This window comes from Haliotis asinina, chromosome 5 (assembly GCF_037392515.1).
Source record: "Haliotis asinina isolate JCU_RB_2024 chromosome 5, JCU_Hal_asi_v2, whole genome shotgun sequence".
NCBI classification, from domain to species: Eukaryota; Metazoa; Mollusca; class Gastropoda; order Lepetellida; family Haliotidae; genus Haliotis; species Haliotis asinina.
In genome coordinates this window covers 16619706-16634955 of record NC_090284.1, presented here as the reverse complement: position 1 = coordinate 16634955, position 15250 = coordinate 16619706, and the positions used below count along the sequence as shown (strand labels likewise).

Below are 15250 nucleotides of genomic sequence, written 5' to 3'. Positions count from 1 at the left end.
AGGGATGGTGGGAGTAAGGAGGGGTCGTGCAGGATAAGGAGGATTGGTGCATGGTAGTCAGTGCTGGTGCAGGGTTGCGGCGGGTGGTACAGAGTAGGGAAGAGTTTTGCAGGGTAATGTGGTGCAGGGTAGGGAGAGATGGTGCAGGGTTGTTAGGTTTGGTGCAGGGTAGCGAAGGGTGGTGCAAGGTATGGATGGGTAGTGCAGGCTAGGGAGGGTTGGTACAGAGTAGGGAGGGGTGATGCAACAAGAGGATGGCGAGAGGTGGTGCAACGGAAATACACAGTCATCTATCTGGTACGGTAGGTCCAGGCAATATTACATTTGTCGACGAATAATTTATAGAAAATTCACTTAATACATTAACACATTTTCCATTAACATGACATGGGAAGACACTCACTAATACACATATAGAAAAGATCACAGAAAGCCTTTCTTGTGTCGGTACTGGTTTTTATACTACTTGAAACACGTACGTAAAAATGTAGTCGGAATTGTGGACGTTCTTAAAAAGCAAGGGCAGATTATTTGCGCTTTTTTTGATAAATATCTCCGCCAGTACATTACAGATGTGTTAATTTACTTGTATTATGCTAGGTTTCCCGTAAAGGCTTTGAGTCAGTAGGACTTTGTTTCAAGTTCTGTTATTTTCAGTTGCCCTCATTCATATTATCTATTTCCACTTTTGAATTTAGACATACTTTCTTTTGATGATTTGCTTTTATGGCTTCCTTCGAAGTCACATTGCTGAGATTTTGCTAAAGGCGGTTTAAAACAAAACTTTCTCACTGAATGTTATGTTTAGTACTGGGATAATATTCACCTGTTATTGCTTGAAACCTGTTACGTATTTGATTATGTATGTATACGTACAAGGGTATTGCATAAGAAAGCCAGCAGTAGAATGGATACATTTTAAATAACAGAGCTTAACACGGACAAGTAATCATAAACGTTGAACGAATCACTATCCAATAGTAATGACACCAGGTGCTACAAAATGACACCCGTAACTCGCTAAATTGTCCCCCCTGGTAAAGATAAGGTGCTCCTTTCACGATGCAACTTTTATTAAAGTCGTGTTTATAGTGACTAACGACCTTAGCGATTAGTAAAAGTAGGCCTGAAGTATGTTGTCTATCTTAAGAAACATTTTGTAACAAAGGGCAGAAGAGCCCCTGCGTGATGGTACCTTCATCTTGTTGTAGACCATGGTGTATGTAATTCTGGTTGTTATCATCTGTTGATGTCGAGCTAAAGTCGACTTTGGATTTAAATGAGACATTTTCCCACGACTCTAGAATAAGCCGAACGGATTTGTTGTCGACTAGCAGCAGGCGTCTTTTATGAGGCGAATTTCGTCTATTTTCTGGTGTATTGTATCAAGTTTGGTTTCATACTCATACACCCCCAAACCAGAATCTAGTGGTAACACATCTCGTATCCTTACACTTATCAAGCCATGCATCCAATCCTAATAAACAATCGTTATAGGCATACTATTTGCTTATCACTACAAATCAATTTCTAAACGCGTTTCATTTATTTATAAAGGTATTTTCCAGTTATAATATTATTTTTAATCAACCGTTTTTTCGATTTCTCAAATATTATAATTTTCCGCTGTCAGGCGGTCTTTCTATCAGGCGTCTTTCGATTATTTCTTGGAAATGGATAGAATCGTCCATAGGGGTGGCAGGTATTTGACGCTTTTGAATGGCTGTTTTTCATACAAATAGTGGTCAGGCCCCGGATCATTTCTCGGAAATCAGTTGCATTTCGCAATCACGTTATATTTTGAAGGTCACACGATGTATTAAATGATTCGCGGAACTGGCATGTTGAATCACGTTTCTGATCGGCCAGGCAGCTGGTGTATGGTAATAAATTACTCAAGCGCATAATTTACAAACCTCTCCTGGATCCGGGTTGATATTCAACATATGTCTGTCGTAAGAGGCAGGCAAGAAACTGGATCGGGTGGCCAGGCTTGGTGGCTATGTTAAGATATTGTCTTCGTATCTCAGATGAATAGTTCGATGCTCATACTGTCAGTCACTAGATTGTTTTCTCTAGACTCAATCATTTACAGAGCGCCGCCACATATCTGGTATATTTCCGAGTGTTACATGAAAAGAAAAGGAAAAGAATCCATAAAAGCCCCCAAAACAGTCCTGTTAGGAATTGCTGTCAGATTATGTCCCATGTACCTCAAAGTCTGTTGCAGAATATGACGACTGGTCCCGGCCGATTGCCATCGTGCCATCATGGTATTAATGGCACATGCTGTTGCTCATGCTTTCTCTCACTCGTTTTATCATGAAGATCCAGGGTGGAAGAGGCCTTCAGCAACCCACTCTTGCAATAAAAGGCGACTATGTCGCATTCATATATAACGGGATCGGGTGGTCAGGCTCGCTGACTTGGTGGACACATGTCATCGGTTCCGAATTACGCAGATCGATGCTCATGTTGTTAATCACTGGATTGTCTGACCCAGACTCGATTATTCACAGACCTGCCGCCATATAGCTGGAATATTGCTGAGTGCGGCGTGAAACTAAACTCACTCACTCACTTATGACGTGTACGAAGATGGTGGAGTTACTGCATATGCTTATCTGACATTACTCCGATTCTATTTTCTAGTCCACTGACATGCCATGCACAAGTCCATCGTGGCAACGGTATTGGTGTAAGCGTACGCCAGTCTCGCTGAAGTCCATTTCTATTGCCACCATGATATAGCAAGAATATAACCCAAACCAATGTAAAACTGTACTTACTCACTCATGAATGTAGCACATCCAACCTTTCTGCTGAATCCGGACTAACCAGATCCTGTTGTATCGTCCTGATGCCAAACACCAAGCAAGGTGACAACAAGTACATCTTTTAATGATTTCTTCATGATGTTAAACCCCACAAACGTCAATTATCTGAACAGCCTGCACTACAGGAAATACCAGACTGAGATGATAAGCCATGAAATAAATTAAAACATAAAATATCTATTTTCATTCTTTCAAGTGTGTAATGATCTCTCCCAAGGAGGAAAACACCTCTCAGCGGTCAATTAAGTAAGGTCTAAACATTATTTCTTCATTTCATGTCATAATATTTTCTTTATTTCGTTCTCTCCAACAAAGGACAACACATGAATGTCCCAATGAACAATGAAACTTTAAATTATAGTGTTCGTTTAATCGGTGTCTATTATCAACTTTTAAAAAAAATGTTGTCTTTCTAACTTTTTCTCAGTAGTTTTCACATCAGTTTTTTTCTCATTGAGGGACAGATGACTCGACAAAATGACCCTTGTAAGAAGGTTCAATGGTACAGCATGCCATTTGATATTTCTCCGCAACCGTCGACGCCCTTTGCTCGTACAACATGATCAAAATCTTTCCTTTATGTTCCACAACCACGACGATGTGAAACAGAATATATCTGTTATTCCACAGGGGCTTGTATCGCTTTGAAACGGCGTTCGAAAGACATATAGATGTATAGACCCTTCCCTAGTACTATATAAAAGGTCCTTTTATATAGTACTAGGGTAGGGTCTATACACATATATGTCTTTCGAGCGCTGTTTCTAAGCGATACAAGTCCCTGTGTGTTATTCAAGTTATGCGAAACCCTTTATTCCACAACAAGGTGTGCCTTGTACATAAGATAGTTTGCAATAGCTTCTTTGTGACTGTCCTTCAGAAGGGAGTACCCCCTCAAAGTTACATTGTACATGACTAGACATGACTGAAATGACCTACATGTGTCGTTCGCAACAACAACAACAACCACACCCGTCAATTCAGACATGATTCAAATGCTTTGAAACTTAAATGTCGAATTCATGAAAAAATCATATTGAAAATCGATCTCCCTCCGGCACGTAAAATTTTGCCGTGCACGTTCGAGTGTGCGCACAAAAATACCGGATGCTGTCTATCTAGAAAATTTACAAAGACCTTCCCTTAAGTCATTAATATAAAAGCACATTAGGCACACGGTGTCTTGACCATCAGACATAGTTTCCTATATCAGTGATGACAGCAGGTGGTGTTCATGGAAGGGCAATAGGTCCCGCCCGTCCGGGAGCGCTCTCCATTCGCACACATTTCCTGCTAAAGTAAGTACTTACGAACGTAGCCATGCCACTACTGACTGCAAGCAAACCATCATCGTATATAATATTATGTACCATACACCGTCATAAACCATGAACATGTGTGTATGACTTATTATTTTACAGTCATATCAGGCGTGAAATATATGGGTACCCCGCCCCTTTCGACATCGACCGTAACAAAGACGGGGTAAGTGAGACAGTATGGTTTTACGCCCCTTGCAGCAATGTTCCAGGAATATCACGGCAATGTTCCAGGAATATCACGGCAGAATGGACCTCACACATTGTAATCATGTGGGGAGTCGAACCCGGATCTTCAGCGTGACGAGCGGACACTTTAACCATTAGGCTACCCCACCGCAACATATGCAAAGGAAAGTGATCGTCCCAACAAACAAGGAAACGTATGGTGAAAGTCAAAATAGGGTGCTATTTTGGGGCATTATATTGGTCACAGTTTGTGTTTGTATTTAACTACCAGAAATAGTGAGCTGAGAAACGTGAAATGATTTATCTTGAACTAACCCATTTTTCAAGAGGTATTCATGGTGGACTAAGTTGAACTACAGAGTTAATAATGAACTAGCTTATGGACTTATGGATTCCAACAGCTGATCGTGATGGAGCTAAGTTGAACTACAGAGTTAATGCAACAAGTTTCATGATGAACCAGCTTATGGACTTATGATTCCAACAGCTGATCGTGATGGAGCTAAGTTGAACTACAGAGTTAATGCGACAAGTTTCATGATGAACTAGCTTATGGACTTATGATTCCAACAGCTGATCGTGATGGAGCTAAGTTGAACTACAGAGTTAATGCGACAAGTTTCATGATGAACTAGCTTATGGACTTATGATTCCAACAGCTGATCGTGATGGAGCTAAGTCGAACTACAGAGTTAATGCGACAAGTTTCATGATGAACTAGCTGATCGTGGTGGACAAGATTGTAATACGTAGTTAATCTGACAACTTTCATGATGAACTAGCATTGTTTCCAACACCTGATCACGAAGGACCGAGTGCAACAACATACTTAATCTGTCAGGTTTCATTACCAAACTCGTGGGCAACTGCATGTTTAGCCAATGAGTTGATGAAAAGGTGACACAACAAAGCTACGGTCTTCAACGATTGTTTCTGTGGTTGTGGAGCTGGAAGTATAAATCTTATCCTCTAACAGATCCATAGAAATATATATATACACAACAAAAGACAAAATACTACTTAGTAAATACGTCACACAAACGTGTTTTTGCTTTCTTCAATAATACCATTATCGTGTGATTTTATGCAGGACAGAGTCCTCGAAATCACGGGGATCTCTTCACAATCACCCACTTCTTTAGATCGTAGCAGAGAGAATCATGCTTACGGTATTTTATTGTTTGGTAATATATGAAGGTTAACTACACATCGGTCTGTTATACTGAAACATTGATTCCCGGGAAAGGCGTTTATGCAACCATCGAAAAGGACACGAGTGTCATGTGGTTGTGTTGCAATCGCTTCGTTACCATGCCGTGACTCCGCCACCCGTCATAGTCAAGTATTGAACAAACAGGCTGCTGAAAGGATCAATAGGGAATGACGTGAACGGAGGAAGCATTGATAAGAATGTATGCATGAACTATTGTCACATTCATTTAGTCATGCATTTAAGGTTACAGGTCATGGTTACAGAATTCAAGTTCTAATATTGTCACATTCATATATGCATACATTCAAGGTTGGAATAACTGGTTATAGAATTCAAGGTCTAACATTGTCACATTCATATATTCATGCATTAAAGGTTGGAGTAACTGGCTATAGAATTCTCTTTTGAGAATTTATGATGGACTTTATGATGGGTGTGTGTGGGAGGGGAGAGAGGGTGGTTTTAGGCCCTTTCGATTTATGTCAGTGAGTGCGTCAGTGTTTTTGACAGTGGGGTCTTTATCGTAAAGCTGGGATTGGTCTCAGACACCTAATGGGTCACAAGTACGTTTACTCCAAGCACGACATTTATCGTGCAAAAACGTTCCTTCATTTTACGATTATTTCGTCTCCTGTGTTCCAAAAAATTATAACGCGTGAATCAGTTAGTTAAATATACAGTAATCTTAGTTTCGGAGTAATTTCCCGGTGAAACATGTATTTTATTAATCGACAATGTTTTACTGTATGCATTTCTGGATATGCCCACTGCAATGGTTCCAATAGAATAAACTTTGTGGTATCTAAGCCAAATATTGCACTTGCAATATTGCAATATTGCACTCACTCACTTGCACTTCAACCAACTGGTCAACCCACAATAGCGATTTTATTATAGTTTTAAATAAGCAATATAGTAATTACTTAAATCACCAAATGTTCAACAGCTCTGAGCCAGAAATTTGACCCTCACTGAAGAGGAGGTTAGACGTAGTTTGATGCACGTGATAATCAAAACAGTATATAAGTGTTGTAAATCAATTTGCTGCAGGAATCTCATTTCATCCATTTCTTATAATCGTCTCTTACGATGTCTGTTAGTATATGTGAAAGTGACCCATATGTGTCTGAATGTATAGAAAGAGACGTTTATATGTGAAAATGATACATGTGTCTGAATGTGAGGAGAGAGAGGTGTACGTGAAGATGGTCCCTATGTGTCCAAATGTGTAGAGAGAGGCGTGTGTGTAAAATTATCGATATGTGTCTGAATTTGTAGAGAGAGGCGTATATATGAAAACGGTCCATATGTGTTTAAATGTATAAAGAGAGGCGTATATATGAAAACGATCCGTATGTGTCTTAATGTATAGAGAGAAGCGTATATATGAAAACGTCTGTGTAGACAGAGGCATAAGTGTGAAAATGGTCCATATGTGTCTGGATGTGTAGAGAGAGATGCATATTATGCGAAAATGATGCATATGTGTCTGAATGTGTCGACAAATAGTTATTAGCATGAAAGTCAAATGTTGGCCTGACTGCAGAAGGTTGTATGGATAGAAACGAAACTTTGATGTCTCAGTTGAGAAACGGTCATGCGAGCGAAACCAAGTTGTCAAAATGAGTAAAAAAACACGTTTGTGCAGCGCATGGGTTTTGTTTTGCGCAGCTTTTCACAATATCCGAGTATTATCTGTTTGTACCCATGCGGTGAATCAAACCTGGGTCATGACGAGAGAACGCTTTAATCACCAGGCTGCGACTCCACGCTCTGCAGAACGAGACCGGGTTGACATATTGTCTCGTCTTTTCAGACCACCAGCTGCTTAGCCGATAAATATTCAATATTTCCCGCGCTCCTATTACATCCGGGGGCATTCTTGAGTTACCATGTGATACTAAGAAGGTGCAATTCTACTAAGCGTCCATGAGTCATCATTTAAACATTGTATGTGCATGCTTGGACGCAATCAGGTCGATTAAGCCTATCACCAACTTCAGAGAAACATCACGTGGTAAGGTCATATTTCAAGCAATGAATTTGCTTATTTTAAAGATCAACAGCCAATGAACAAACGCTTGAATCCCACCCCGTCTTCGGAAAGCTGGTGTTTAACGTATTATACCACACCCCAGATTTTCGGTGACTCGACCTTCCTGAGATAGGTCATGTTTTCTTGTCTCCATGGAGGCCAAAGCATTACTACTATATAACAGATCGTGACCATCTGCTTTGTGCCTCACAAGAATATAGGTATGAGAATGCGTCAATGTAATCTCTTGGGGGTGGATTTGATTTCCATGAGTTTATTATTATTAACCAAACCTTATCGGTAGTATGACGCACTATGTAATCCATGTCATCAGAGATACACGTATACCTTTCAATTGGTCTCTGATGTCCTGTGCATAGGATGATTTGTTGAGGAAAAGCTACTTTTCGGAAGAACTCTTGCAGGATTGTGTTGTATGAAGCGTTGGTGTTTCTTGAAAGTGTATTTTTATGCCTCTTTTTAGCTTCATCAACTTTGGTAGCTTTCCGTCAGTTTCACCAACAATTCTGTGTTTTTTTCGGTTGCTTCAGATCTTGTTTTTAATATGCCATTTTCATTTATAGTTCGTTGACTATTGCAGGATAGCGGCTGAACCAAATAGGAACAATGGAAGTGAGATACCTTTCAGGTGGGTATGTTTCAGATGACCTAAGGTAAGCAATGATAATGATAATAATGATAATATTTATATTCCCAGGCTACATACTGATCCTGATCAAACCGCACGATCTGATTATCATTACCCTGGATAATAATGAGATAATGATGTGAACATATTCTTTGGAACGTGAAAATGGAAGTGTTAAGGTTCAAATAAGGATGTCAGTTGAAGCTCATCTCGCAAACGTATATTTAGGCGGGTTTTATAGAGCCAATGATTGCTATGGGATGTGGATTCTATATCTCTAGAGCAGCGAAAGTTGTTTACTGTAAGAGCTGACAGGTGAGGATCTGCAGGTTTGTTTAGAATCAAGAGACACTTCATTGTCCGGCAAACTGAGTAGCCAAACCTATTTCTTAAATACGTTTATGACATCTGGAATATGAAAACCCGGAAACATTCTTTGCCCATCTCTAACCAAGTCGCTTGAGCTCGATGTAAAATGTAGGAAATAAGAAATATTCGTACATTTGTTCTGTAGTTGCCGTGTTATTACTCTGCCTCGGCTATGGACGGTGCACGAGCTCTACCACTGACTCAAGTACAACAGATTCCACTTCACCGATGACATCAACTGATACCACAGATTCGACGACGACCGCTGCCACCACATCTGAAACTACTTCAGCGACTGATACAACATCAACTTCAGCTACGACTGCTGGGTCGACCGCGTCAACCAGCACTAGTGGGGCCACCTCCTCAACTGCCGGCGGTGGAGTCACATCATCCACTGCCGCCGGTGGCACTACCTCATCAACTGCCGCCGGTGGGGCTACCTCGTCAACTGCCGCCGGTGGGGCCACATCGTCAACCGCCGCCGGTGGGGCTACCTCGTCAACTGCCTCCGGTGGGGCCACATCGTCAACTGCCGCTTCAACATCGACTCAGGCTTCGGTGAGGCTCCTATGATGAATTTATTTTATATCAGGGTCCGAGTTCCACACATCAGAATTGCATCCATAGCTTCTGGTAGAATTAAATAGAAATTTATTCGGGCAGTGATTGTGGACTACATTACTAATTTGAGACATAATTTATGTTGTCTGTATCTAATGAAACAGGTGTATCACTGCGTGTTAGCAAGATCTTCAGTAACCCATACTTGTGGCGACCAGCTGGATCGGGTGGCCAGGCTCGATGACTTGGTTGACACATGTCATCGAATCCCAATTGTGTAGATCGATACACATGCTGGTGATTACTGGACTGTCTAGTCCAGAGTATTTACAGACAGCGGTCATATAGCTAGAATATTGCTGTGTGCGACACAAACTAAACTCACTCACTCACCCCGCGCACACAACCCAGGAATTACAATTTCTTTTCAAAACTGTTGTGACAGCTATCCAGAAATGATAATGCAATACCGACGTCAACGTTACATTATTTGTTTGGCAGGTTGAATGTTTTAACAGTACTTGTACTGGGGATGGCTGCCCTGTCAACGTAACCGCAGCCAATGGGACATGCTCGGGGACTGCCTGCAAGGTATGAAACATTAACGCGCGGTGTTCTTATCCCTCGTCACCAAGTGGCAGAGGGGTATAGGTTTGAGCTCCGTCGTTCCCTCCGTCCGTCCGAGATAATGGGGACAATTTTCCTTATAGACAGGGAAAGCAAAGTTGGTACGTGTTTTCAGGCCATCAATGGCTAAAGTTCGAAAGCGGAAACCGTGATACGAGTTATGGCCCTTGACGTTCTTGACTTAGTGCACGTTATCCCCAATTGGAATTGATTTAACAGATTATGTATCGCTATTTGTAGGAAGAATGAACAATTGTCAAAACAGGAACAGTGGCGGGAGATTCTGATGACAATGACAATGTCTTCATATTAATCGGTAATTCACTACAATTGATTTGGTTTGTCATGTGTTTGTGATGGATGTCAGTTGTGTAGCAGAACATGCTAACCTGTGAACATCATGTGATATTACAATTTTATTCAGAGATATATTATATGGAAACTGATTTTGGAGGATATATGTGGTAACTGTTGTACTGTTATTATAATCGTTTACATATTAAACGCCCATTTCTGGTGTCCCCCGACGTGCTTTTGCTGGGATATTGCTAGAACCATACTCACTCACTGGTAATAGATAACGGGATTGCCTGCTCAGGCTTTCGTGTCTTGCTACTACAAGAATCCGCTTCAAATCCAAAATTTGCTATAATTACTCCGATTTCAGGGGCGTGGTGCGACCTATTGTTCCCGCAAATCATACAATGGAACGTTTCACGAAACGATCGTACCTCTGTGGCGAACTTAAGCTAATGTTAAATGACAGACTTCGATCACTTTAAAACTAAGGACGATTTGGGCAACGGGATTCCAATACCCAATTGTGTAGAGAGAAGAACAGATTCGCGATTCTTTTATGGAACTGAGAGTGGATTTTGGAATGCCAAAGCCGAAATCTATGTTTGTCTTTGATTTTACACCTGAATCAACATCTGAATTTTCTGAAGCTTTGTGTCAAAGGTGATAGCTTTACGTTTGGCTGCCATAGAGACGAGAGTGAACTGAAGACCTGTATACAGTCAAGCTTTCAAACATACTATGTTTGAATTGTTAATTAGTGACCATCAAACAGTGGTGATTCGCCACCAACAACGGCTAAGTGGCTGAGCTGTCACTGAGTGAGTTCGCTAATCGCGTCGTTAATTGGGTTTTGAGGGTAATACATCAGTTCGCTATAGCTGTTAATTCGCTACTCACGAGTTCGTTATTCGCGTATAATTTTAATGATATTACAAAGGACAATTGATGGGGCATTTAAATTTGTTCGCTATATCCATGTACTACTGTATACTGCAAAGCAGTGTATAGTTGTTGAATATTTGCCGTATTTTGCATAGATTGATGGTCATGATGTCAATCACTAGTTTGCCTGGCCCAGGTACTATTTATCTTCATAAATGTAATACTGCTGAATGCGGTGTTTAAAAACACCAACAAAAAAATACAAAAAAAAAACGCGCTACATACATGTTGTCAATTTCAGCTTCAGTTGGACAAGAGCACTAACCCCCAGACCTACACGCTGTCGTGCTCTAGCACAAACTGTAATTACATGGCACTCAACAGCCAAACGGTGGAATCGTGCTGCAACACCGCCTACTGTAACAACAATACAGCCATCTTAAACAGCTCGGGGATGACAGTCTCTCCTCACATTGGTTGGACGTACCTTTCGCTTGCAGTAATTGCCGTGTCACTGATCAGGAATTAAAATTACAGTTGATAACCAGGCCCTGGGTGTACAATGTGGCATAATTTCCAAAACATATGTTCGAAAAATTGTTTGGTTTTTGCTTTTCGAAATGTGAATGGTTATTGTTCTTTGTGTCATTTTTTCAGTCTGGTTTGTAATTGGTAAACACTTCCCGATTCTATAACTTTGAATCATGCAGTTTCCCTGTGATGGTCTATTCCAAACTAAATTTAAGTTTGTCAAAATATCCAAAGATACATTTTATATTAATTTTCAAAAAATTCAAACTTCAAAATAATTGCTGTTGTTTAGTCGTATCTGTTTATGATTTCCGCGTTGATCTCGTTGTTAAGCGAATAAGTTGTATGGATTTCTTTGAAATGACAAGAGCATGGGCTCGCTGAAAAGAATTCTGTGATTATCACATATATTTTATGAGAATCTAAGCGTGTATTAATCTATGTTTGAGGATGTCCTTAAAATGATAGACTCTTGGAAAATCTTACTTTTGTAAATAGTTCAGCGGTTACGATATTCAATATTTTGTTTTTATTGTGTTTGATAGCCTAAATAAGTCCCATCTCCTGGCCATCTTAGCAAAGTGTGATTGTGATAACAGTTGTAATAACAGTTGTGGGGTGCAGCAGATCCAGAAATCTTTCGTAACGTTACGAAATGTCGTAACTCTATATATAGTATATCGTAGGTTTACGAATGTCGTAGCTCTACGAATGCTCAGTGGATCGGGACCCTGGGCCTATTCACAGAATCAAAGCGTTACATCTCTGTTTGTTTAAGTATTGAATATCCGGTAACTGAAGAATGATTATTTCATTAAACGGGCTCCATGACACTTGTCCTCTGAACGATATTAAAATATGAATTTAGGATATTTTAATATCGACTTACAACTAACTTACGTTAGCTTTTGTTATCAGGAATATAAAATTAGGTTTGTATATATGAAAGTAGCTAGACAAACAAAAAAAACCCAAAAACATGCAGTTTACACACAAAGCTAAGAAATAGTCGTCACAGGATAAAATTTCACCAGTTATCTTATATGTTATGAAACGTCTTATGTAAGGCGGTTGAAAGTTTATCAACATTTGTCACTTTAAATTTCATTTTAATTTCCAAGCGTTAACTCTTAATGAACTAATTCTTGTTAGTCGTCCCTATGACGTCATTTGAAGTGAAAGTTGTTGCCCACGACAACTCGTCACGGAGACAGAAGGGAGATAACTGTTACCGTTTGGATATTACTATGAAACTACCGTTTGAAAATGTTCTCTGATTTACACATTGCTGGCCCTCAAACACCAACAGTGATTTCGGGTGTTAACTACACTGAAAATAAATACCGGCATGAATTTGAAATTTGATGTTTTCTAACAAACACAAATTGTGACCATATGTTTTTCAGTATTAGTGTTATTCACGTGTAAATAGCCGCCCAATTTTACACATGATGGTTTTACGTCACTGTAGGCATGTGGTATATACTGCTCGACAAAAGAAAGTACACACTGGAGAAAAGGATTTGACACAAAAGTACAAACGATGTCATTGTTACTGAAAACTAAATCGCTACAATCATGATTTCTCTTTTCGCTGTTAGTCGTCAATTCAGTGTATACTTTCTTTTGTGTGTATGTATTGAATGTACTGTATGCGTGTATTCACGTTCTGACGTCCGTCCTCTTCAATTGTGATACTTTTTAGAGTGTACATCTTCATGTATATTGTTTGTTTGAAATAAATATTGGAACAGTCTATTTTTCTTTTGTCGTATGAGTGGAGCAAACATTTATTGCGGAAATCGAACAGATTCAAACGGTCAAGATATTGTTTTGGTTCACTAAGACCCTTTGCACTGGCCTTAAACCGACGAGGGGATTTGGGGTAGCCTAGTGGTTAAAGCGTTCGCTCGTCACGACGTAGATCCGGGTTCTATGCTCCATATGGGTACAATGTGTATTGGTAGCAGTATTATTCCCGCAGTTCCATAGGACCGCGAGATAACCCTCATCCTCACCATTAACTCTTTTATCTCTTTTTTAACTCTTTTTTTTGTGGAGAGAGAGAGAGAATTTAAATTTAGTTTTAGGTCGCTTTTAACATATTTCCAGTAGTATCACGGCGTGGACACATTAAATGGATACCGGACTGGAAATGTGCACTGTATTAGTTATTCCAGATCAGAATTCATCCCCAGCTGGGGTATGGGAATGCACAATACAGTATTGTCGGCGAGATTACAGTATCTTTCACCGTTTTGTCTTGTCCAGCCATTCCTAACAATGGCAACAACTGGACGCACCAAGTTCATCAACCAAAGTGGATGTGATCTGTTAGTTTAGACTTAAGGTTTAATATTAATTAACAAGGAGGGGTGCACCTGAAATTACCTGTTAAATCTGTTCTCGTTAGTTCTCTTGTTTTAAGTAAAATAAATAAACGTGCGAAAAAGGATCACGTGAAACGATAATATACCATTCAAAAGCAGTGTGGGATATTACATTTTGCGAGCATATCGCTAGGCATTGCCACTGCATACAGATGAAACTTTCCAAAGGAATGAAATAAATTGTCACTTTTTCCCTTAATTTCTCTTTCTTCATCTGTTTCCTACTTGGCTTCATCATTTGCATTTTATCATTTTTGTAAATCCAATATTCCAAATTTTGAGTCATGTGTGGACTGTTTGAATGATATCTTTAAAGTTAGTAACTAAGCTAAAAGATACGTTTTACGAATGTCAATTTCTGTGTTGTTTTTTCAACGTTGTCATCCATAAGCAACCCTTGTCTGTACAATTTTTTATCTGACATTAATTGTAAATTAATTGTCATCAAAATATAACTGGCACAATTTGTGCTCTGTAAGCTCGCTTTACCTTGCAGAAACCTTAACACTTTAGATGCATCCTGTGTGAGAAGTCCCCTATCTCATGCACACCCCCTGCGCTGACAATAGTCAAGGGGAACTAACTGTACTAGTACACTTGTGCAATGATACTGATGATTATACTGATTCACTCTGTAAGAGTGGATTTTAAAGACGCTTTTATCAGGATCGCAACATTAAAATCTCCATGCATATGCTAGGTGGTTGAATTCTGTCGAAAACACGTGACACGTAGGCATGAAGAAAATACTACCTAAACACGGAAACCAAAAATGTTTAGAAGTTCAGACACAGTATAGTCCAGTTTTTGATAAGACATTTGACAAAATTCATAATGCCACTGTCATGAGTATATGGTTGTTTTTTTAAAAAGAGCCTTTGTTCGAAATTTCAAAATTTAAACGACCTCACGGATGGGCCTGTCCGATGGCGAACATTTGCTCAAAATTCATGCTTTGGAGGTTGTATATGAGTAAAGGTTAGTTTAAAGGTAACGTGGCAGTAACTTTAATTCAATGATCAACAGCATGATCTTGGATCTACGTAACTGGTGAGGTTAAAAAGGGTTTAACGTCACACTTAAGAATATTTCGCTCATATGACGACGTGCAAAGTTGTGTGGCTGCTTGTACTAGACAAGGTATAAGCTGTTTTTATGGTTTTTATTGTGTTAGCTCACTGTCATACCATGCTACAGTTAAGCATAAACACTCCACTCAGATACATTATACTGACTCTGAAACGACCAGTCCTTGTTTTACCCACTAATGCCGAACGATAGGCAGGGAACAACATATTTTACCATATTTTACAGGCTTTTGGTTTGACACTGATGGGGATCGAAC

The 15250-nt window shown here is 39.7% G+C and overlaps 1 protein-coding gene and 1 long non-coding RNA gene across 5 annotated transcripts in view; both read left to right on the top strand.

Annotated features, from left to right (window-relative positions):
* Positions 1 to 15250, top strand: part of LOC137283747 (uncharacterized) — a 702566-nt gene that overhangs the window by 369760 nt on the left and 317556 nt on the right. The gene's annotated exons all lie outside the window — the stretch shown is intronic.
* Positions 275 to 13271, top strand: LOC137284744 (spore coat protein SP65-like). 4 transcript variants are annotated; one of them, XM_067816676.1, is made up of 5 exons: positions 275 to 297; positions 8195 to 8242; positions 8757 to 9172; positions 9677 to 9766; positions 11286 to 13271. In XM_067816676.1, exons 2-5 carry the CDS (start codon positions 8221 to 8223, stop codon positions 11511 to 11513), a joined length of 756 nt encoding a protein of 251 aa, XP_067672777.1. In that variant the 5' UTR covers positions 275 to 297; positions 8195 to 8220; the 3' UTR covers positions 11514 to 13271. The 4 variants fall into 4 exon arrangements, with proteins under 4 accessions (XP_067672777.1, XP_067672778.1, XP_067672776.1 ...); XM_067816677.1 differs by having other exon boundaries at positions 283 to 302; XM_067816675.1 differs by lacking the exon at positions 275 to 297 and adding an exon at positions 7688 to 7814.